The sequence below is a fragment of the Patiria miniata genome, unplaced genomic scaffold (assembly GCF_015706575.1).
Source record: "Patiria miniata isolate m_02_andy unplaced genomic scaffold, ASM1570657v1 HiC_scaffold_8, whole genome shotgun sequence".
NCBI classification, from domain to species: Eukaryota; Metazoa; Echinodermata; class Asteroidea; order Valvatida; family Asterinidae; genus Patiria; species Patiria miniata.
The window spans coordinates 5,903,898-5,926,914 of record NW_024037075.1 but is presented as its reverse complement, the minus strand read 5'-3'; the positions used below and the strand labels follow the sequence as shown (position 1 = coordinate 5,926,914).

Sequence of the window (23,017 nt, the reverse complement as noted above, 5' to 3'; positions counted from 1 at the left end):
CTAGCCTGTGCGTAAGTTATGGAAGGGGAAGTGGATTGAGTTACCGACTGTCTGTGATTGATCAAACAGTAGGAGGGTTAAAAAGGCTCAACTCACCTTTTGTAGAAAGACAGCAATAGGGGGTATGAGCTGTGTACGTGCTTCTTCCAACGCATACACAGTACGTGGTGTCCTGATGAACAGTTTGGTTTTACCGTAGGCAACGTCGTGCTCTAGTTGCTTCTCTCGTAGCAAGATCTCCACGCCTTGTCTGTCTGCACCGCCCCGGAAATTTGGCCACGTGAACTGTGAAAGCATCTTGTATCTGAAGAAAAAGAATATTAAGGGAATAAATATGTGACCCGCACCAGGAAAAGGTGATATAAGTCGCGTTATGCCTTAACGTGTAATGGCCCGCTGAACGTTGAGAGGGTGAAATTTCCGTCAAAATCCAAATTCCTTTTTTTGTCTTAAATGACATCTTTGATACCTAAAATTTAAAGGGAATATACAACATTTGCAAACATCGAAAAATAAAACTACCAAGTTTTTGCGAAATTCCTTAATAGGATGTTGGTAAATGACAGTCTAAAGCATCCTGTAAAATTATGGCACCTGGTATACTGTCATTTTCAAGAAAAGTGGTATTTTTGTATCAATTTCCAACGCTGATCGGCCGATCAGCGTTGGAAACAACTGGCTTTTTTTCAAATACTGGCCCCAATTGACCATTGCACTTGTTTGCAATCGATTACAAACCTATGAACGGGTACGAGCCAGCTAGACTGGTTCCCTGACCTTACAATTCCCCAATGTATGTAAACTGCTCTGTTTCTTCTTATATGGAGTCAGGGAACCAGACTACAGGAAAATGATCGTTTTTCTTGGTTTTTATAGCATTTTCGATCCCAAAACCTCCAAAAAGTCAGTGTAACTATATTTGCTTTATATTTCCAACCCCCCAATTCCATCCATTTCTGAAAATTACAGCAAAAGCAAATGATGTATATTCCCTTTAAGGATTCATTCACAGAAATGTTGATTTCGATGAATAAAGGGAAAAAAATTACCTTTATTTTGTGTGCACTTTTCTCTTTATTTTACATCCAAAAACTACAATTTTTTAATCAATATGCAAATTAGCCAAAAGATAGTAATCTTGTTTCAAAAAGTCTCTTTTTCCCCAAAATCATTGAAAATAATCATTGTAGAATCAATATCCGAAGTTTGAAAGTGATAGTAAAACAGGAACATGTTGGTTGCTAAGAGACTAAAAGTGAGTTTTTCTTGCCCCAATCTACAACAGAGCCAGCTATTTCATAGCCTGTTTTCTCAGTTGTGTAATTTGAACTCCATGGACATGATGGAACTAATTAATATGCAAATTTGTCATATCTCCACAATGAGAAGGGCTATAGAGCTGTGTCATATACCAAATGAAAGCTGAGGGCTTTCCAGTCATGTATATAATTTGAAAATTTTTTTTTACGACTTATATCACCTTTTCCTGGAGTGGGTCACATATGTGCTTGGCCGGTTTATAAGAAGTACGTTTAAAACTGGCTAAGTGCCTGGATCCGAATAATGGACATAGCCGGGGAAAAAAAAGGGAATTTTCTGCGTCCCGTTCGAACCTGGTGTAGTTTTTCTGCGTACCGATCGACACTTTAAATTGTTAGCATTATCCTGAAAAAGAAATTTTCAGCCAACTTAATTATTGAGCAAAGCTTTGTGATACCACTCTTTTACTGTCCCCGGATTGTTAATTTTACTTTAATATAGGTTTTCTCGGTTTTCCTAAAATGTTCATTCACTTCTGAAAATCGGTCATTCATTTTCGTCTGATTTTGAATGCACGTCTTTAATCCCATTTCAATTCAACGAAAGTTCGTTTTCATTCGGTTTTGTGAAACAGACGGCCAATTACGTTACCTGTGCATTCATTTACGCAAGCAATACCTTTTCGCGTAGAGTTCTGGCATACAATTTCGTGAATGTGCAATTAAAAGTACGTTTTTCTCATTCAAAATAGCAGATTACATCACATAACATTAAACTAAAAGTGAAATAGAATGACCAACTTTTGAAATCGCCCCCTAAAAGCGGAAAGGAAGTCTTGTAAACGAATCTGAATGAGCATAAACAAAATGTGCTGCTCAATCACTGAATTGATTGAACTGAAATGGAATCGAATGCTCTGGTAGCGAAAATGAAACGCATGTTCAAAGCGATTCTCAAATTCAGACGAAAATGAATGACCGATTTTCAGAAGTGAATGAACATTTTATGAAATTAGCCGGGAAAACCTTTACTTTGTAATTTTTAGTTAACAGGCTTGAAAGCAATCCCTGAATGTCCCGCACGACACATATGCTTTCATGCTATTGTGTCCAACATATCTCAAACGGCTTATTAAAGGTATAGTCCATCATTTGTAATTTGTGCATTTTGTTCGTTTGAAGCAACAAAAGTGCTCAAAATCTAAAGAAAGGTGCTGAACAACTAACCTGATCAAGTTACAGCTCAGTTTCAGCTGTATATTTTGAGAAAAACAACATTCTAGGATTTCGATTTCAAATCAAAAGTTGCTGAATCATGTTTTCAATTTGGCCTGAATTCAGCGTCCGAGACACGTTCTCTCTGAGCCGATTGCAGCTATGCGATGTGGCGCACCGATCCGACGAATTATAGCAACTGCGCGCACGTGTGCATCGTGTCAGGGCTTGCGTGCGCTTCGTCGAATAAAAAACAAAAACAAAACACTACTAACGGAAATTTCCAACGGTGCATCTTAAGACGCACCGTTGGAAAGGCCTTCTTTCTTTGATTTCTTCAAACTGACAGCTTGCCAGAAAGAATAATTTCACAGGGAGTTTAGTCCCCTTACTATCTTTCAACCAAGTATATTTTTCAACAATAATTACGCCAGTTACTTTTTGGATAGCTGCAAATGATGGACTCTGGCTTTAACTCCCTAGCGTGATATACTAGGAACCATACCCATGCTGGCAAATTCCAACACCATGGGAAACTGCACACACATATTTCTGACTTTGTTTCTGGAGGTGTGCCAACCCAATGTAAAAGACTGTCAGTTTAGGGGAACTGTTACCCATCCTGACAGGCTCCAACAAAACATGCCGTTGGGGTTTGATGGGTTGAGCTCTGTTAGGGTTAAAGGGAATGTACAACATTTGCTTTTGCTGCAATTTTCAGAAATAAATGGATTTGGAGGATTAGTATGTTCTAGCAAATATTGTTAAACTGACTTGCTTCACGTTTTGGGTTCGGAGACGCTGGGAAATCCACAAAACCAACCATGTACTTGTTCCCTGGCTCCACTTAAGATGAAACGGAGCTACATGTATTTATAGAATTGTAAGGTCAGAGAATCGGTCTAGCAGGCGTGAACCCCGTGTACCCAAAGGGGGATCAATTGCAAAGAAAATTCTGAATAACTAAATGTGAAAAATTAGGAGCATTTAAAAAAAACAGTTTTCTCCAACACTGGTCGGCCGACCAGCGTTGGAAAAATACAAGTGTTCTTGAAAATGTCAGCACACCAGGAGCCACGATTTTACAGGATACTTTAGACTGTCATTCCCTAACAATTGAGAAAGATATTTCGTGATAATTTGATCATTTTGTTTTTCGATGTTTGCAAATGTTGTATCTTCCCTTTAAATGAATGCCCTCACCTCTGCAGGAACCTGGTGTAGTGTTGGCGGGACGCGAACCCCGCCCGTCTCACCCGCACATTCTCCAGGAGACCCAGATACCGGACCTGGTGAAGGCAACGCTCGCCGTCAAACAAGAGAGGAGATTTGGCCTCGTTGGGTTTGATGCAGCGGACATAGTATGGCTCCTGTTGGCAAACACATGAAGCAGTTGAAATAGACAAAAATATATTCGACCGACGATGAATTAGCACTTAGATTTTGTTGATTCCCAAATTTTGAAATTGATTCAAATTCCGTCAAGAGTTTATGATTCCATTTTTAATCGATTCCAAATCTATCGATCAATAAAGCTGTTGACAAAGATCTCAGTAATATTGATAATGAGCTTTTTAAAGGCACAGGATCATTTGCATAGATCCCAAAAGTAACATACAGGTACGGAATTATTATCAAAAAGCTTACTTGGATTAAGGTTCATACTCATACTAAACACCCCGTCAAATTATCCTGTCTTTCTTGCTGTTATTGAGAAGAAATCAAAAATATAGGTGATTCTCAACGATCAGTCGATTGACTGATTATTTGATATAAAGAGTGCTATAGACGAAATCGTGTTTTGGTGATGGGGACATGGTGTTTCATTGTTTTCTCAAAAATATTAATATCCACTGAGATCAAACTTTAACAGGAATTAGGTTTTGAGCATTCTTCTTTGGATTTTGAGTGGTCTGATTGGAAAGAAACATAATACATGAAATGCAAATGATCCTATATGCCTTTAATCACAATTCATAAATACCTCAGACAGTTTACCCCTTCCTATTGGTCGTGAGCCTGTCGCATGGCCAGTTTTAAACGGTTGATAACGACATGGCTGGCCGGTCTTAAACACTTTTCCAGAGTCACATGAAATTTTTACTATTATGAAATCCGGTGCCTTTTACCGTTTTGTAAGTTGAATGTTCACAATCCTCATGCACCCATAAGCAATTCTGCCATTGAGTCAGTATTTCATAGTCCTAAATTCACAACACACCGGCACAGCTGCGTTCTACACAGCATCGCATACATGTAGTACGCTTGCCAATCTCCATATAAGGAGTTGTTCACGACTTTTCGCGAGACGTGTTTCGAAACACAAGAAGCAAATAAATTCGTTTGATTTTTGTTAAATAAAGTTTAGATTTTTGACCGAAAAGGCATTTATGAATGGGAATAAATATGTGCTTGGCCGGTATTAAACACTATGTTTAAGACAGGTTGGAGTCTGGATGCTGATAATTAGGAAATGTACCCTCGCCAGACTCCAACCGGTCTTAAACAGAGTTTAAGGGTTAAACGCAAGGTCATAAGAGGTGAAGTTATCTTTCTCTTTAAGAATTACCGGTACTACATAATTAGGGAAACAAGATTTGACTATTATCTCACCTTGGAGGCCAGATTCTTGACAAGTTCAATCATGGAATTCTTGAATATGGTTCCTGCTGTGAGTGGCCGCTTTGTTACCTATCAAGGAATGTGAAGGAATATTTCAGTACTACATAAAGTAATCTTATCACATTTACTGACACCTTGGGTGGTACTCAGAATACCACTGAGCATGGTAGTCCTTCAATGCTGGCTTAACTTTTGTTGACATTAGTATTCCTAGTTATTAGTCAGTAACTAAACGTGGGCCGATTTTTCAGTAGATGTTTCATTGAAAAGTAGATAACTTTTGTATTGCTGGAAAAATAGCAATTCTGAAAAGGAATCTAATTTTCAGGATGAAATTTGAAAGCAGCATAGCGAACACAACTTTTAAAGAGAAAATATGTACAACATTTGCAAACATCAAAAAATAAAACTACCAAGTTGTTACGAAATACCTTACTAGGATGTTGGTAAATGGCAGTCTAAAGCATCCTGTAAAATTAGGGCACCTGGTGTGAAGTCATTTTCAAGCAAAATGGTACTTTTGAATACATTTCCAACGGTGGTTGGCCAACCACCGTTGGAAAAACCTAACTGTTTTTCAACTACTGATCCAAATTTACCGTGTTTTTTTTTCAGTCCATATTTTGTTTGCTATTGGTTTCATGTTCATGAACGGGTGCAGGCCAGCTAGACTGGTTCCCTTACCTTACAATTTTCCGGCATTTTTGAACCATTTCATCTTTAGTGGAGTCAGGGAACCAGACTTCTTGAACATTTTTGTTTTTCTTGGTTTTCCAGCATTTTCGAACACAAAACTTCAAACATGTCAGTGTAACAATATTTGATCTATTATACTAACCCCCCAAATAATTCATTTCTGAAAATTACAGCGAAAGCCAAAAAAGCCTTTAATAACAATTGTCAAACCTCGGTCATTTTCATCTGTCCTTCCGGCCACATCTCCGAGATGACTGGGTTGGAGCTGAGGAACAACAGTCTCTTGAAGTCCTGGTACAGGGTATCCTTGTTCTTATAGATGAAACCATTCACATCATACCTGTCAAATATACATGTCAAGAGCAATGATATATGGGTTGTTCAGAGGTACATGTATCTACACCAGACTGGGACCTTAAGTACTCAAAACGATGCAAAAGAAGATCAGGCCAACTTTACTCACTCCTTAGCCAGCAAATTTCTCCAAAACTGTCACTGTGGGAAAGAAAAGGTCCTCAGTATTTTACCAACCAAGTTTGAAGCTTCAATTCAATTTTTAAAGGAGACTTTTCTTCAATATTTGGCAGTGGCTTGCATTGCACATGAGAGGGAAGTCAAGTGATTTAAAAATGAGGCTAAAGACTAGACTTCTATATGTCCATCCATTGTCCAACTGTTTGACAAGACTGACTCCTTCATTCATTGTCATTAGTCAGGTGCCTGACTATGGAGAAATGTGTAGAAATAGTGACCTAGTACCCGACATAGATCTTTCTTTTGGCACAGTCAGCTGACAGTTGATTAATGCAGTACTGAAGAGTTGTTGGACTGGTTGTTTCAGATGTCAGTCTGAAACAACCAGTCCAACAAGTACCTTATTGGTACTTTAGGATTTGGGACTCTCATACATAGTATTGAGAGTCCCAAATTTTCGGACTACCCACGGTATATCTACACCTGTTTCTGCAGATGTATGTATCTTTGGGGGAAGAAATCCGCTCACATTTATATTCCTTAATTAATTATCTTTCCAACTAGTATGATTTCATTGTAAATAGGGTGTGCATTTAAGGGTAGCAATGGAACCGGGGACCCGATTGAAAAAACAAGGGTACCCAATGCCAAAAATGCCAAAAATGCCAAAATTTAAATCTCAGAATTTTCTGTTGAGATTGTTTAGAAAGGTCCGCATGATAATGCTACTGCATTTGTGCATCAATACAGCAAGATACATGTACAATGAGCTTTACAGCTTAACAGTGTTAACTGCAGCTTCCAGGAGCATCATAAATGTGAAATATGTTTTGTTTTCTCCAAGTGGCCTGGTTTTCATTTTGAAAATTCCCCACCAATGACTTCAAAACCTTTCTTTTTTCATTGCCTGAGAAGTAACTTAGTAATTTCTAAAGTTGGTTACGGGTATTAAAGCGATCCTATTATCTAGGTTTCTGACATTAACTGTCAGGTACTGCACAGCTCTAATTTTAAACATGTTTAGTCCAAAAGGAAGTACATGTAAATGCTTCCAAAAGGACTCAGGACCGTACAGTTTTCAAATAACATGAATAACCACAGAAATGTGATGCTACAATATGCAGGGGCGGATATAGCTTTCAGGAAATGGGGGGGGGGGGGGGGAATGAAGGGGGGGGGGGGGGGGGGGGGGGGAATGAAGGCGGGGAGATGGGGGGGGGGCTGGGGGAGGGGGAATGTTGAGTGAAGGCTTAGTCCCCCGGGAAATCTATGATGCTTTCTCCTGCATTCTAAGGCAATTTGAGAATAAATTTAGCCTAAATTTATGGAACTTCAGCATTTCAATTATTATTTTTTGGCCCATTTTATTAGTCTCATAACATTAGTCAGTGGCTGAACACGGGGGGTTGCACCCCCCCACCCCTAGATCCGTTACTGATATGAATCCATATTTGCCAAACAAATTGAAAATACAATAAACAACAAGGTCCTTGGCCCACAAGACTTCGCACGACCTGGATAGGATATGACGTACATTAACAGTGTATTTAATTCAGACTGCTTACAGGACATCCCCAGCATAGTGCCGGATGCGGAAGTCTCTATTGTGATCCAGTGACTTGTCTGCAGGTTCCAGGGCTCGGCTGGTGTAGTGTGGATGGTTGGCGAGCTTCTGATTCATGGCTTCCAAAAACATCTAGAGACAAAGGAAAGTGTAACAAAATGACTACTGAATGCCAACAGCTTGTTAGCACAATTCTAGCAATCGAGAAATTTTTGGCTTTTAGAGTAAACAGGGAACGAATAAATCTGTCCGTGTTTAATTACGCGATAATAACGTTACAAATTTCAAAATATTTGTGGCTGGACACTTATTCAGGCGGATGTTTGATACATTAGCAGAGGCAAAAAACAACCCCTCTCAAAAAGAAAAGCCATATTTTCAGAGGATTTCTAGATGCCAAAAAACAAGCGCAAGTGCACAATAAGCTCTGGCTATCTTGCATGAAAGTCTTGTATAACGTTGACCGGAGATTGTGCGTACAAGCCCGGGTCGCCGTCTCACCGAAAATCACACTGCCCTAGTCCATCCCCAAAAAATTGACTAAAATAAGCCCCCTAACTTTCCCACAAAATATAGCGTGCTATATAGCCGGGCATGCAACTGGGATTTAGAAAAAAAAACGAGGAAATTCCAAACCACACAAGACTTTGTACAGTGTTTTTCAATTTTTTTTCAATGGCTTTTGGAGAAGAGGAAATCAGCGGATCCGAGGAAAAGTTGCATGCGTGTATAGTGTGATACATAGCGCGCTATATACGTGTACTACACGACTGTAACATTACTACACATATTTCGCCTCCATTTACAAATTTTTGATAAACAACTTTACGAATTGTTACAAACAATTTTTGTTAAGTATTAAAGTCATTTTGTTTGTTTTTTTTTTGAAAATTAAATTTGGTAGTTGTATTTGATGGGAAACTAAGGGGATCGTTATTGGTCAAATTTCCGTGGACTGAGCGACCGACCAGCCGACCACGAAGTGACATGTAGATGTGACTCTCCTGCCAGAGCTTGAAAAGGGTATGTTTTTTTAGTTAAAATAAAACATTAGCTATCCATTCAATAGAATTTTGCGCGCTCTGGGACTAGCGTTAGGCTTGCTTTGTCTTGTTTTACCTGGTCAGTGACTTTGCCCACATTGAGGCAGGCTTCATCCAGGACGGACATGATGCCCTTGTGGGGTTCCTCCACCAGGTCACAGATGATGCGGTTGTTGAAGTACTCCACGGTGACCCACTCGATGCCCTCCCGCTGGTACTCCTCCTGCTCTTGCTTGAGCACCAGCATGATGAAGAGCTGCTGTAGCTTCTCGTTGCAGTAGTTGATGCAGAACTGCTCAAAACTGCAGGATAGTAATAATAATAATAATAATAATTTGGGAGGCTAATCATCCTTACTCGCAGCTGGGATGCTGAATTGCGAAGGACGCGGCTACAACGTGGTCGGGCTGCTGGCACGTTAAGGCGCCTCTGGCTGCCGGCCACATTGACCCATATAAGACCACGGAGCACAGCCTGAGATCGAAAGTGTTTGATTTTTCCGGAGGGAGGAAAACCGGAGGGCCCGGAGAAAAACCCTCATGGCACAGGAGAGAACTAACGCACAACTCTACTCACATGCGATCCGCGGCCAGGATTCGAACCGTGGTCACCTTGGTGAGAGGCGAGCGCTTTACGCACAAGCCACCCGTGCCACCCTAGGGATAGGAAGTAACATTCTAGTGCTGTGTATTTTCAAATAATTTAGTATTTTATTAATCATTGGAACTATTGGAATTGGGGATTTGATAGAATATTTGAATATTCAAAGCACTGACATTGACTTGTTAATACAAACTCGTTCGGACCTAGCCAAATTGTTTGTTATATCAGAATTTTGTATTAAGAGGAACATCAGTCCCATTCATTGTGCACATAAATGCACAGTCGGGACCAAGGCCTTATGTTTGTTATAACCAGAATTTTGTATTAACAGAGTTTGTACTAACGAGAGTCGACTGTATATACATGCCATGCATGTAAGCTCTCACATAAGGGCCCAATTTCACAGCTGCTAAGCACACGATTTTCTGATAACAGAGCCTCCGTCTATTTCATGGAGACCGTAAGCAGTAAGCGCAGCAAAAGGCACGGTTACTTCAGAGGAAAAATTTGCTTAACTTAGTGACGTAACAATAGAAATCTCCATGCACTTGCCACCGTTAGTACATCCACGCCGTGAAATAGTGCTTAAGGTTAGCAAATTTTTCTGCTATGCTAGCAGCGCCGTGAAATTTGGCCCACATGTGTAGAGTTGCTGTCCACAAAAACTGGCATTTGATGAACAATAAAACCACTCGACGAACTAACATCACAGACATTTCGTCGTATCCGTGCAACAAAGTCGTATCTCCTAAAATGAACCGTATATGTAGGTCCATGGTATATGTGGCTTCTTTAACAACAAAACCAATGCCACTACAATGACCATGACATACCTGTTGTCATCGAAGATTTCAAAGCCGTAGATGTCCAACACCCCAATGACAGTGTTCTTCCCATGCTCTAGACTGGTCCCCTGTACCTCAATGGCACTGTTTATCATGCCGACAATCCAGGTAAATAGTCTCTCGTATATAGCCTATTAAAGGTAATAAAAAGGAAAATAAATTTACGGTAGAGACACATGGCACTGTTTAATTGCTGTGCCACTGCTTAGCGGTTCTTTCCTCGCCTTCCACCGCTGGCCACATGTAGATTGGGTTTTTCAGTCCCTACCTGATTCCGTGGGTTTTCCCCAGAATGTTCTTCTGGGGGTTTCCTTCCACCTCTAAAACTGTCATTTCTTCTCATTGTCTCCTCTCTACAGGTTTCTTCAGGCTTGTGAGTTACAGTGCCTAAAGCGCTTTTGAGGAATCTTTGGTTTCATTACCAGAAAAATTACAATAATAAATGCCAAACTCAATTTAATTCAAAGCTGGGTTGAACATTTCAGAAATGACGTGCTCATATATTCTTGCTCGTGTCCGCATGATGGGGAGTGAATGCAGTGTGAATACTGGTTGAGACTGAAAGTATTTTTTTAACTGCTTGAAAGTACTTTAATCATAGCAAGCTTCTCTGGATGCATTTAATATACCATTCAGAGCTGTAGCTGAGCTGCTACCTGGCTCAAATTAATTGGGGAACCGCCAACATAGGGCTGGATAGCTCATTTGGTAGAGCACCAGAACGGCAATCCGGAGGTCGCAGGTTCAAACAATTTCTTTGTATGAACATTTATTTAGTTGAATTTGGCACAGCACTTGTGAGGTGTTTAGAGCGGGCTGGACTAATATGCAACAAAAATCTGAAGCAGATAAACGACAGATGTGCCTTACTTTGGCAAACGCATCCCTGCCGTAGTAGGCCTGCTCCGTGGTGTGGCTCTTCTCCATGACCTCCCCCTTCGCTGCCACCACGCGGTAGCACAGTGCCTTCTCCAGCTCCTCGCGGCTGACGCCCAGCAGCGTGGCGATGGTGGACAGCTCGCCGGGATTACTGATGGAACAGGTCTCCTTGTCCTCACTCTCAAAATGGATGTTTCCCTGATATATGGTATAACACACAACACATGTCACCGGTAAACTTAAAGGGAATATACAACATATGTATGCAAACATCGAAAAATAAAACTACCAAGTTTTAACGAAATACCTTACTGGGATGTTGGTCAATGACAGTCTAAAGCATCCTGTAAAATTATGGCACCTGGTGTCGAGTCATTTTCAAGAAAAAGGTATTTTTGTATACATTTCCAACGGTGGTCGGCCGACCACCGTTGGAAAAACCTAACTATTTTTCAACTACTGCTCCAAATTTACAATTTTTTCCAGTCCAAAGTTTGTTTGCTATTGGTTACATGTTCATGAACGGGTGCAGGCCAGCTAGACTGGTTCACTTTTCTTACAATTTTCCGACATCTATAAATTGATCCATTTTATCTTTAGTGGAGTCAGGGAACCAGACTACTTAAACAGTTTTGTTTTTCTTGGTTTTTCAAGCATTTTCGAACACAAAACTTCAAACATGTCAGTTAAACAATATTTGATCTACTATACTAACCCCTCAAATAGTTCATTTCTGAGAATTACAGCAAAAGCCAATGATGTACATTCCCTTTAACCCAATAGCAAGTGTACTACATTGTATTACATTGTGTTTATTCACTGGTGAATCAATGTAACCATAGAGTTCTTAGATTGTTTCGGGCACTACAGTGAGTAAAAGGCAGAGCCATTTGAAGTGGTAAAGTAATGCTTGGCCAGTTTTAAACAAGTAGGTTTAAAACTGGCTAGGGGCCTGGACGCATATAATAGCCCGATCTGAAGGCAAGGGCCATTATCGGTGACCAAGTCTTAGCTGGTTTTAAATGTACATGTACTCGTTTAATACCAGCCAAGCACTTATTTTTTTTCCCATTCATCAATACCTTTCGGTCAAAAAGTCAAAACGTGTCCAAAATTATAAATTTCCGACGATTTTGTTCAACAATTTTACTTTATGTTTTGTGAAACACCCCTCTAGCTGTGTTTATGGTAAGTGCCTCTCACGAGTAGTACTGAAAATAGCCCAGAACGCAGCGGTGCTAGAAAATGTGTTTAAAACCAGCCGGTGTTTTATCAACCGTTTAAAACTAACCACGTGACGGACTCTCGACCAATAGGAATGGGTAAACTGTCTTAGGTATTCATGAAAAATGGGTTAAAATATAGTTGTCTTCAGCTGTAAGATTGTACATCAACTTGTATGACCTAAATTCAGGTATAAAAAGCCAAATTTATCCAAATTAGGGCACAACAAATGTGCTTGACAACAACCTGCCTTTAAACTTCCTGCTATTTAAACAGTCACAAACAGTCAAAATTCACTTCCACTTCCCTGTTATACTTTTAACAAAGGCTAGTCACCAGCAGTCACATCATACATGTATGTCAAGCAAGCACTGTGACTAGTCAAACTGAGTCAACAGATAAAACAGGCAAGTTGTGGCCACAGCTGTTTTTATCACTCACCCAGAGTCAAAGCAAAGATGTATCAAGTTACTTAAACAGTACCAGCCAGTCAATCCAGCTTTATGTATAGGCTGGGAATTTTAAACTGTTGAAAACGGTCACTTGTTTGACTTTGACTGAAAGGAGTACTTGGCACCGAATGTATGTTGGCATAGGAGGGTTGATAGACCTAAATCATAATAACGCAAATCTTTGTTAACATGTGCGCTTTCTTATGGGAGCTTGGTGGCTTCTCATTCTCACCTGGTTCCCATTGGAAAGCGCAATTTTAAACAAAGCGTGACGTCATTATGATTCAGGTCCATTCATGCATTGTGCATGCATCTGAGTAGCGTGTGGACACCCACCAGATGTAAGATGACAGCCAGGAGTTTCCACACCGATGTCTGCTGATCCGCTGAGAATCCAGCATCCCTGAGCGCCTCCAGTGTGGCCTTGTGGTTCTTCTTGTCATTGAATGAGGCAGGCTGGTTAAAAAAACAGAAAACAGGTGCATCGTTATAATTTCATATTTTTCATTACATACAGGGTTTGTAAAAAAAAATGGTAAGAAAAAAATATATGGGTTAGTGAAGGTGATGAACTTCCATGTACATGTACATTTCAAGCATATGATTTGATCATTAAAAGGCATAGGATCATTTGCATTTATCCCAAAAGCAGCCTACCAAATTATTGTCAAAAAGCTCGCTTGGATTAAAGTGGGTACTGGTACTAAACAGCCCATGAAATTATTCCGTCTGGCTTACTGTCATTCAGAAGCAATCGGGAAATGTAGTGATTTCCAACGATCAGTCAATTGACTGATTTTTGGAAATAAGGAGTGCTATGGACGAAATCATGTTTCGTGATGTAAAGATTGTGCATGGCTTTTCACTTTTTTCTCTGACAGTGTAATGTGTCACATGTCTTGTCTTTTGTCTTGACATCTGGGGTCAATTTTATGAAGCTGTTAAAGAGAAAATATTGCTTAAAAGACAAAAGACAGCTGAGAAACAATCACATGCATAAGGGATCTAATCACAATTTTGCTGCAGACCAGTGTTTGTTACAGAAATCCCCAACATCTGATTGGTGGGTTGTTGATGACGTGTCATTGAATTATTCATCCCAATGCACAGCGCGGTCGCACCGCAAAAAAAAAGAAGTTCGAATCCACGGTAAATAGAAGTTCCATTGCACAGTCACACTTTTGGAAGCTCGAACCAATCAGATGACGAGGATTAAAACAAATAATGAATGTTTGCGATGTGATTCGAGGGTGCAGCCTAACCTACACCAACTCGGGACTTGGTCGCCGCCCTCCACTCTTCCCTATCCAGCATTAGGGTCCTCAGCTCCCCTGTGTCACTGAGACCAATGTCCCGCCACAGCGTGTCGATGTACGTGGCTCGTCTCCGCCCCCTCCTAGCAGTTCAATGAGTCGGCTCCCACAGGATGGTGTTGTGGGCTGCTAGCTCCGAATGTTTAATATTTGTGCAATGAAAAGAATACGTTCATTTCGGTGACAAATGGAATGTTCAATTCCACTCGGCTTGGAACATTCCATCTGTCACCTCATGAAATATTCTTACCATTGCACTCATAAACATTCATTGTAATAATTCAGGCTTGGCCAAGTTCTGTGCTTAGCAGCTCATACAAAGACATTGGGCACTGATCTGAACTGGGCCCAATTTCATGGCTCTGCTTACCAACAAAGAAAAAACGCTGCTTACTGTAGTAGAAAATTCTGTGCTTACGGTTAGCATATTTCACAAGTTAGTGAGGGATTTTGGATTGTACGCATGTATACATCCCGTAATTAAAGATTCTGCACTTACAGCCATATGTACAGCCATATGTAAAGGTAAAGATCCCATAGCCATTACTGGCCGTAGGGGCAGTGGGATGTTAGAGGTCCACTGTGTCTTGGGCGCGGCATATGAGTGGCGGGGCCCAGTCCTCTCCTCTCACCGTCTTACCTTCCCTGAACGAATCAGGTACCCATTTTACTGTTGGGTCGTCAGAGAGAGTTTTCCACTTTTTGGTCCGAATGGGATTCAAACTGCCAACCTTCCACTCCGTAGCTCCACGCTCTAACCGCTCGGCTACGGGGCCCCTCTACCTGTATGTACAAGGTTAGCACTGAAGCACAGAATTTTTCTGCTAGCGCTGTTGGCACAGAATGGCGATCGTACATGTAAGCGTGGAATTATGTGGTTACCAGAGCCATGAAATTGGGCCCTGATGAAATCAGAACTTGGAGCAATGAATCACAAATGGCTTATTATTATCTTTTTTGTGTCTGGTGTCCTACCTCCCCATTGCCTTGATTGATGAAATGATAGAGGGAGAAGTCCCGTTTGAGCTGCAAGTCGCCAAGCTGCTGCTCGTTGGCCCCAGTCAGCAGTTGATAGAAAGAGTGGAAGCTACGCTCGCCCTTCTGTTGCCGGACAACCCTTGACTAAGAAAAAATGAACGATGAAAAGGAAAAAGTAAACGCTTCCAGTCATTATTTTTTTTAACTTGTTTTCATGTGTATTATTAGAGAACGGTAATAATATTTTGGACTTGGGTTTTGTGTTCCTTTTTTTGTTTCTGCTTTGGGAGTTTGAAATTGTGAACTGTTGAAGTAATGTTAGTCTTAGTCCAGTGCAATCTTGCTCATTTTACCCAGTAATCAACTCGGATCAGGATCTTTTGCAGCATGTTGTTTTAATAGGCCTACATGTATATATCGTGATATGTATCGTATTGTTTGGCATGTACGTGATACGTATTGTATCGTGGCCCAGGTGTATCATTTCAGCCCTACCATTTATCAAATGAAAAACTATGTTGTCTTCACTGTCTTTAGGAGCGAAGTGCATGTACCGGTAGATATGTACATTCATTGTACATCTGTGCAGCTACTGTTCGCTTTTACTATAATAAAAACCATGCCCATTAATATCTATATGAACCAGGATGTTTACAATACTAGGAACCCATTAACATTGTGAACAGCTGTAAAGGTCAATTGCAAAGTACATGTATATGCCCACAATAAACAATGAAATACAAAAATGTGCGTGTAGCCGCTACATGTGACCACACACAACTTAATTACATGATGTATGTATGTTGTGTTTACAGCACACATGTACAGTACATGTACATGTACAGTATATCCAAAAGTTAAAACATTTACAGTGAAATACAGAAATTTAAAACTGTTTTAAAAACACACTAAACTGTCTCACTGTCTCGCCTAAATATACATGTATACATTTTGTACAAAGCACACTTTTGTTTACAAACAAATCTGTATCTTCATGGTTAATACATACATGTGCATGTACATTGTACATTGTACATGTATGTATACCAACCACATGTAACTGTACAATGCATGTATAGTAATTCGATTTTCACATCTTCAAATAGTGCTGGTATCAGTATACCACATGTGTAAGGTTTTTGACAGGTAGGCCTATACATTGTGAAATGGTTAATAACAGACGTAATGAAAAAGTGGAGTTCCATGTGTTTCGTTTTGAATGGACCACAGGGGGTTTTCTCCTTCATTTTATTTTCAGCACAGTGGCATGTTGTGGGGGACATTTAAGGCCAAGTTCGCGCAAGGACTATAGTTAACCATAGTTCGACTAACGCTTGCCCGAACTCTGTCTAGTCGACGATGGTTAACTACGCTAGTCGACTATTTGGAACCAGCCTACTGGGGCTGGTTGCTTCACTGGTAACCAATAGCCGTGCACATTCATAACGCCAGGATCCAGAAGTTTTGCAATGACATTTCGACCAGCGTTTGACTAGAGACGTTCGCACGTTGCTATTAGTGCGCAGACGTAAGGTACGTCACAAATCAACCACTAGTCGACTAATGGTCCTTGCCCGAAGTTGGCCATAGCCTCAACTCCATGGGCGCATGCGCATTCTTTAACTAACCCCTGGCTGTGAGGAATATGTTAACGCCGCTGGTTGACTATTCAAAGCGTACTGCGCGTGGATTTCGCAGGCTGCACGCTGTGCCCTACATGTACAATATGCGCTCGCAATATCGGTATCTCATGCACGTCACGTCACGTATGAACATTTTTTCAAGATTGCACGATCGATGCCTATAGTACGATGGATTCTGGAAGCCTCGTTTTTCGCCTAAAAACCCTGCATCTTGTGTTGTAAAAGGGACGATAGTCATGATAGAGGTACATTTACATGTAATATAAATACTTGCTCTATAACGCGATGCCGAAATCTCATGTTTGAAAAGGATTGATTCTACAAAAACAAAAAAACAATTTAAAATTTGAAGCATTGCGTTGCGCGCTAAACTCAATCAATGACTGCAGTCCTTATTTAAATGTCCCAAATACAATGTAGTGGGACATTTAAATGACACAATTCCAGGGGTTAAGATCGCGCAAGGCATGATGGGAACCAACATGGCGCAGCAAGATTGTACCCATGGTAATGATTTTGGATGTACAATTATTGTGCATGAACAATAGATGGCGCTCTTTGACACACTGGCCTGCATGTAATATATTAATTCCAAATGTGTTATTCCAAATGTGTATGAAAAAGGGTGGCATCTTCCCATTATTGTCATGCATGCGTCGTTGACAATGCGTTAAAATGTAGTTTTCTCCCTATTCTCTTTGTTGAGGCATGGTTGAGGGGTTCATGTACTTGTGCACAGGTCAATACTGTCGCACTTAACCGCACATACATGTACAAACTATACATGTACAGCTTTCTTAAAACAACAGAAGCACCAGGCATCCGTATCTTTGCCAATTGCATACAGTATGGTACATGTGTATGTACATTGTACCATGACTTACAACACATTGCAGAACACACCCAACAAGCAAATACAGGTACATGTACAGTACACTGTACATAAATGTAGAATATCGCCGCAGTTGAAACTAATTCCCAGGCTTTCCTCATAACTGTTATATTGATTTCAATCAACTTCCGCAGCGCCAAGCGGACCCAATCTGACATTGCATGTTTCCTCCTCATATCCCAAGTCACACTTGCAATGCCCTTGACATACAAACTGGTACACGTACATGTACATTATACAAGTTTTTTGCTGGTTATTGGTTAATAAAACAATTTAACATATTAATTAAATGGAATACCATGAAAGGTACCTTACAATAAACTACATGTAAGTAGTCCTACACATTGGCGGATCCGGGGGAGAGGGGGGAGGGGGAGGGGGAGGGGGCCAACGGGGACCATGGTTTAAAAAAAAAATAAAAAAATAATAATTTTCAGGAAATAAATTAAAACCCTGCGTACATGTACCGGTATCTCCCTCGCAAACCATCAGCTACACACACATGTCCCTTCTAGTTTTAATTTTGCAATTACACAATTTTTTTCGGCTTAATGTGATCCTATGACAGAAAATTTTTTCATTTGGTCTATAGATCCATTGTACATGTATGTAACACAAACAATACTACACTTTCACCGCACTTCCTGACATTAGATCGACAAGGAAATAGAATCTTTTTCCGTTTGCACCATGTGTACTTGTCCTTGTTCCCCATCCCTCCCTGGTTGGAAGGAAGCCGAGTAGGGTATTTGTTTGTTTAGGGGTGTATTTGAAGGCCAGGCAGGAAAAGGGAAATGTGTGGGTTTGGCATCAGCCAGACAGGCAAGCATGGGTTGGCCTGGACAATGGCTGTACAGGACATGATCTCAGGCTTTTCAAAATAACAAAATGGAATTACGTGTATCTAAAGTTGGCAGTCACAATAGCTATTTTTTAAGAGTCATCAGACTGTACAATTGTTTGGCAGAGGGTGAAAGCAAGGTCAGACAGACTTTTTCTGATGGTTTAATATTTGTCAGAGCACTTTTGTGTCTTTTTTCACCCTGCTTTAAATTAAATGTTCAATTGCAAATTAAGAATTGATGGCAGAGGTTTCATGACCTGAAGCAATTTGGTAGAATGTTTATACGTAAACAATTTTTAAGCTCTGGCAGGAGTTTGTACATGTATGTCACTTCGTGGTTGGTCAGTCGGTGGACTGTCCCCTGAAAATTGACCAAAAATGCCCCCCCTAAGTTTCCCGTAAATTAGGCTATAACTACCAACTGACCAAAAATTGACCAAATGCAATGCCGTCGTAAGTAAATGCACTGTTGGCGAAAGTTTTCGGAACACGCCCCTTTGTCTCAATCGATGCGCATACATGTACGCGTCTATTTTGCATATGAAGTGAGACATTCCGGAACCGGACCAGAGCTTACATGTATTGTGTACTCGCGCTTGTTTTTCAGTACTTGTGTTACAATGTACATATAACCTTTTTTTGAATTAATCCCCATTCCACACACAAAAAAAAGGTATGAGGTGAGATGCAGCATAATGAGCTCATTAATTTAACTTTAAAGGCGCATACATCAGTGCGTGAAATTAGACAAAAAAAGTGGTCAGACAAAATGTCCGAGCACAATCAAAAGTGTTCTGCCATTGTCAAGTTTTGATCTGCCATTTAGCGTTCCAAATTTGAAGGTCACATGAGCAAACAAATAGGTTATCAACAGTCGAGGACTAGTTAAAACATACTTACATAGTGCTCTCTTCATGATTGAAAACTTGAAATGCGTCCTTTTTCCCAAGTAAATTACTCTGTGAAAGTGAAACCTTGCGAGACGAACTTTCAAAAGGCTGCGTTTACTATACTTCAAACACGTGGACGGTACATACACGTGTGTACATGCACGTACATGTACGTACGTATCCATAATACACACTATGTAGTTGCAATGACAAGCGCCGGGCATTCACGCGCTCGTTTCTGTAGTAAGCCACGTTGTGAGAATTTAGTAACAATCACGCACTTAAAGCATACCGCGCAACACAACGTACTTTGATCTTGCTAAATTCTCATTACATGTATTGGGGTGTAAACGCGTTGCATCTATTGCGTGAATATAAGACAACACGTACATGTAGTTAAGTTAGCAGCCGCTCAGCGCGCGTACGGTAAGTATTACAGACCGGATCATCGGAACAACAAAATACTTTTGAGTGCAACCGTTTATTTCATACTTCTGAAAAAGACAACTCCACAAAGAATACATAAATCGCTCGGACATTTTGTCCGAGCACATCTGCATTTGGTCGGACAAACCATGAAAGTGGTCGGAAAATGTCCGATGTCCGACTGTAATTTCACGCACTGCATACATGGTGTACCACATTTTGCATTGGGCTACTTAAGTACAAGCATCCATCCTATAAGTGCATGGCACTGACAAGTTGCTTTCTAAATCATGTTTATAATCATCATTTGCATGTATACATGTACAGTTAATCATTTTTGATAACATGCTCACCGGAGCATGAACTACATTGTATTGTGAACATAACGGTACATATACATGTACATGTGTGTACATGTACCGGTCTGTACAATGTACTTCTACTGCACATGAGGTAGATCGTAAAACAAATGCATAAAAACTGTAAACAGTGCATGTGTACCTCCCTTTCTTGCTAAATGTAAACATTATTTGCTTTCACTTTCAACATGCCGAGGGCAACTTTCATTTGTACAGTGTCAACAAATTAATAATCCAATTATTTCCTGCAATAAAGCTTTAGATACTGCTTTACATGTGTATCCCATGCTTCATTTCATATGTATCAAATATCTAGTTATAATATGGATTCTAAACTACAGGTTTATATTACCTGTGTAAGTTTCAATTTACAAGAATGCGTGCTTAAGCAGTGGTTTTATTTAAAGAATATATCATTTGCTTTTGCTGTAATTTTCCTAAATGGATAGATTAGTGGGGTTGGCAATATAAAGCAAATATTGTTACACAGATTTTTTTGACGTTTTGGGTTCGTAGATGCTATAAAAACCAAGAGAAACAATCATTTTCCTGTAGTCTGGTTCCCTGACTCCATTAAAAATGAAACAGAGCAATTTATAGATGTTGGGGAATCGTAAGGTCTGGGAACCACTCTAGCTGGCTTGTACCCTATCATCATGATCATAGGTGTGTAATCGATTGCAAACAAATGAAGAGTAACTAAATATGGTCAATATGGGCCAGTATTTGAAATAAGCCAGCTTTTTCCAATGCTGGTCGGCCGACCATTGTTGGAAATTGATACGAAAATTCCACTTTTCTTGAAAATGACAGTGTACCAGGTGCCATGATTTACAGGATGCTTTAGACTTTCATTCACTAACAGTCCAGCAAGGTACATGTATTTAAAAATAATTTGGTAGTTTTATTTTTTGATATTTGCAAATGTTGTATTTTCCCTTTAATGTGGAGCAACCACCCCCTCTTGTTCAAAAGGAAATGACATTCTTGGCACACATTGTACTTTAGCTCTTGGCAAAATGTTTTTGTTTTTTTACTTTGCTCCAAGTGTCCAGGGGCCAACTTGATGCGGATGCTCAGAACAGAATTGCGCCAAGTCACCGAAAACAAAAAATAAAATAAAAAAAGGTCAAATAAACCCACAACTAGAAACTGAATACCATGTACACACTGCCAAAAATGAGTTTATTAAACAAGAAAAATGTTCTTGAATAAAGAACATAAATCTTGTCACAAGAAAACCTTGTTTTGGAAAGAACAATTTTCTTAAAATTTTGGATATTTAAAACATTAAGAAAATTGATCCTACATGAGTTCTTTTTTCTTAGTCAATTTCCAATTTCAAGAATATTTTCCTTACTTTAAGAATATTTTTCTGTGGTGAGAACATCTTTCAAAGATTGAACATGTTCGTGTAGACCGTGCATTATAATAATTATTTGATGTTGAGAATAGACATTGAATGGAGCGGAGTTTGAACCGGGGACCGCTAGATTATTGTTCGGCACACTGCTAACTGAGCTATATGTAACCAGCACTGCATGTACATGTATGTTGGCGGTCTCCCATTTTATTTGTCCATGTCTATCACTTCTGACTAGCACCCCTTGAACAAAGACATTGACAAAATGGAGAACTGCTCACATAAATGTACCGTTTTGTATAGGGCTGGATAGCTCAGTTAGTAGAGCACTGGAATGGTTATCCTAAGATTGCAGGTTCAATAACCAGAAACTAAATTTGATCAAATGTTTGAATATTCAAACATTGACACTAAGCTAAAAAAATATATGAAAAAGTGTATATCATGCAATAAATTCAGAATATGAGCTAATCAAACTTTGGCATATTTCTCTTCTGCACAGACTGTTTCGTACCATAAGGCACTCATCAGCAGATTGACAAAAAATAGAATACAAGTAGCATCTTACCCTATTTTGAATCAAGCGCACGCACGCGTTACGTCACTGAAGTACATGTAAGTACGCGTTTACGTCACTGAAGTAAGAACACACCTGTCTTTTTCGAGTTACATGTACATGTACATGTAGCTAACTTAAGCTGCTATTTGACCGATACGGGTATTTCAGATGAATTAGGGTTAATATTCCTCACGGAACATATTCCTCACGGAACCTTTCAAATCATGCGTGTAAATGTGGTATATTATACATGTACATGCACGACAAATAATAAAAGCACTCAACATAAACAAAATAAAATAACACCACTGACACCTTTTTTTGCTCATAGTTCGATGTTCAATTTGGTAAAATACTATTCGGATTTGGTGAATGATCGAACATTGGGATATTCAGTATATTTGGCACAGCTCAAGTTTATTTTGACAACTGGGACCACTTGAGCCCAACAATACCCATTGTCTCCAAGCCAGTTCTCCTACCTTTTCCAACAAGTAGTTGTTGATGTGACCCCCGATAGGGTCACCCTTGAAGTCAAAGTTGATGTCCATGTACTTGCCGAAGCGGCTGGAGTTGTCGTTGCGGTTGGTCTTGGCGTTGCCAAAGGCCTCCAAGATTGTGTTGGACTGGATGAGGATATTTTTCACTCTGCCGGAGAAATGATCAAATGCGAACTCCATTAATCAAAACCAAGTGAGGTCTAGTATTGTTTCTTCTGAGATCACAGACGGGCCAGCCAATACAACATCTTAGAACCTGACTCACTGACCGGAACTTGTGAATAAGACTTGCATACATGTTCAAGTCTCATCTTGCCAATTAAATCAGACTTCGCTGGTCTCAGATGGCTAGCCTACACTCGTCTTTGTTAGGC

The 23,017-nt window shown here is 40.0% G+C and overlaps 1 protein-coding gene across 1 annotated transcript in view; it reads right to left on the bottom strand.

Moving 5' to 3' along the window:
* LOC119719378 (unconventional myosin-Id-like) overlaps positions 1-23,017 on the bottom strand; it is a 48,203-nt gene that overhangs the window by 11,913 nt on the left and 13,273 nt on the right. The window contains exons 4-14 of the mRNA XM_038188806.1: positions 22,626-22,791; positions 15,165-15,311; positions 13,213-13,332; positions 11,192-11,398; positions 10,310-10,452; positions 8,950-9,175; positions 7,832-7,962; positions 6,003-6,132; positions 5,088-5,165; positions 3,678-3,844; positions 97-304 (exon numbers count right to left, since the gene is read on the bottom strand). Of these exons, the coding sequence (XP_038044734.1) occupies positions 97-304; positions 3,678-3,844; positions 5,088-5,165; positions 6,003-6,132; positions 7,832-7,962; positions 8,950-9,175; positions 10,310-10,452; positions 11,192-11,398; positions 13,213-13,332; positions 15,165-15,311; positions 22,626-22,791 (1,723 nt within the window). The remainder of the gene's footprint in view (positions 1-96; positions 305-3,677; positions 3,845-5,087; positions 5,166-6,002; positions 6,133-7,831; positions 7,963-8,949; positions 9,176-10,309; positions 10,453-11,191; positions 11,399-13,212; positions 13,333-15,164; positions 15,312-22,625; positions 22,792-23,017) is intronic.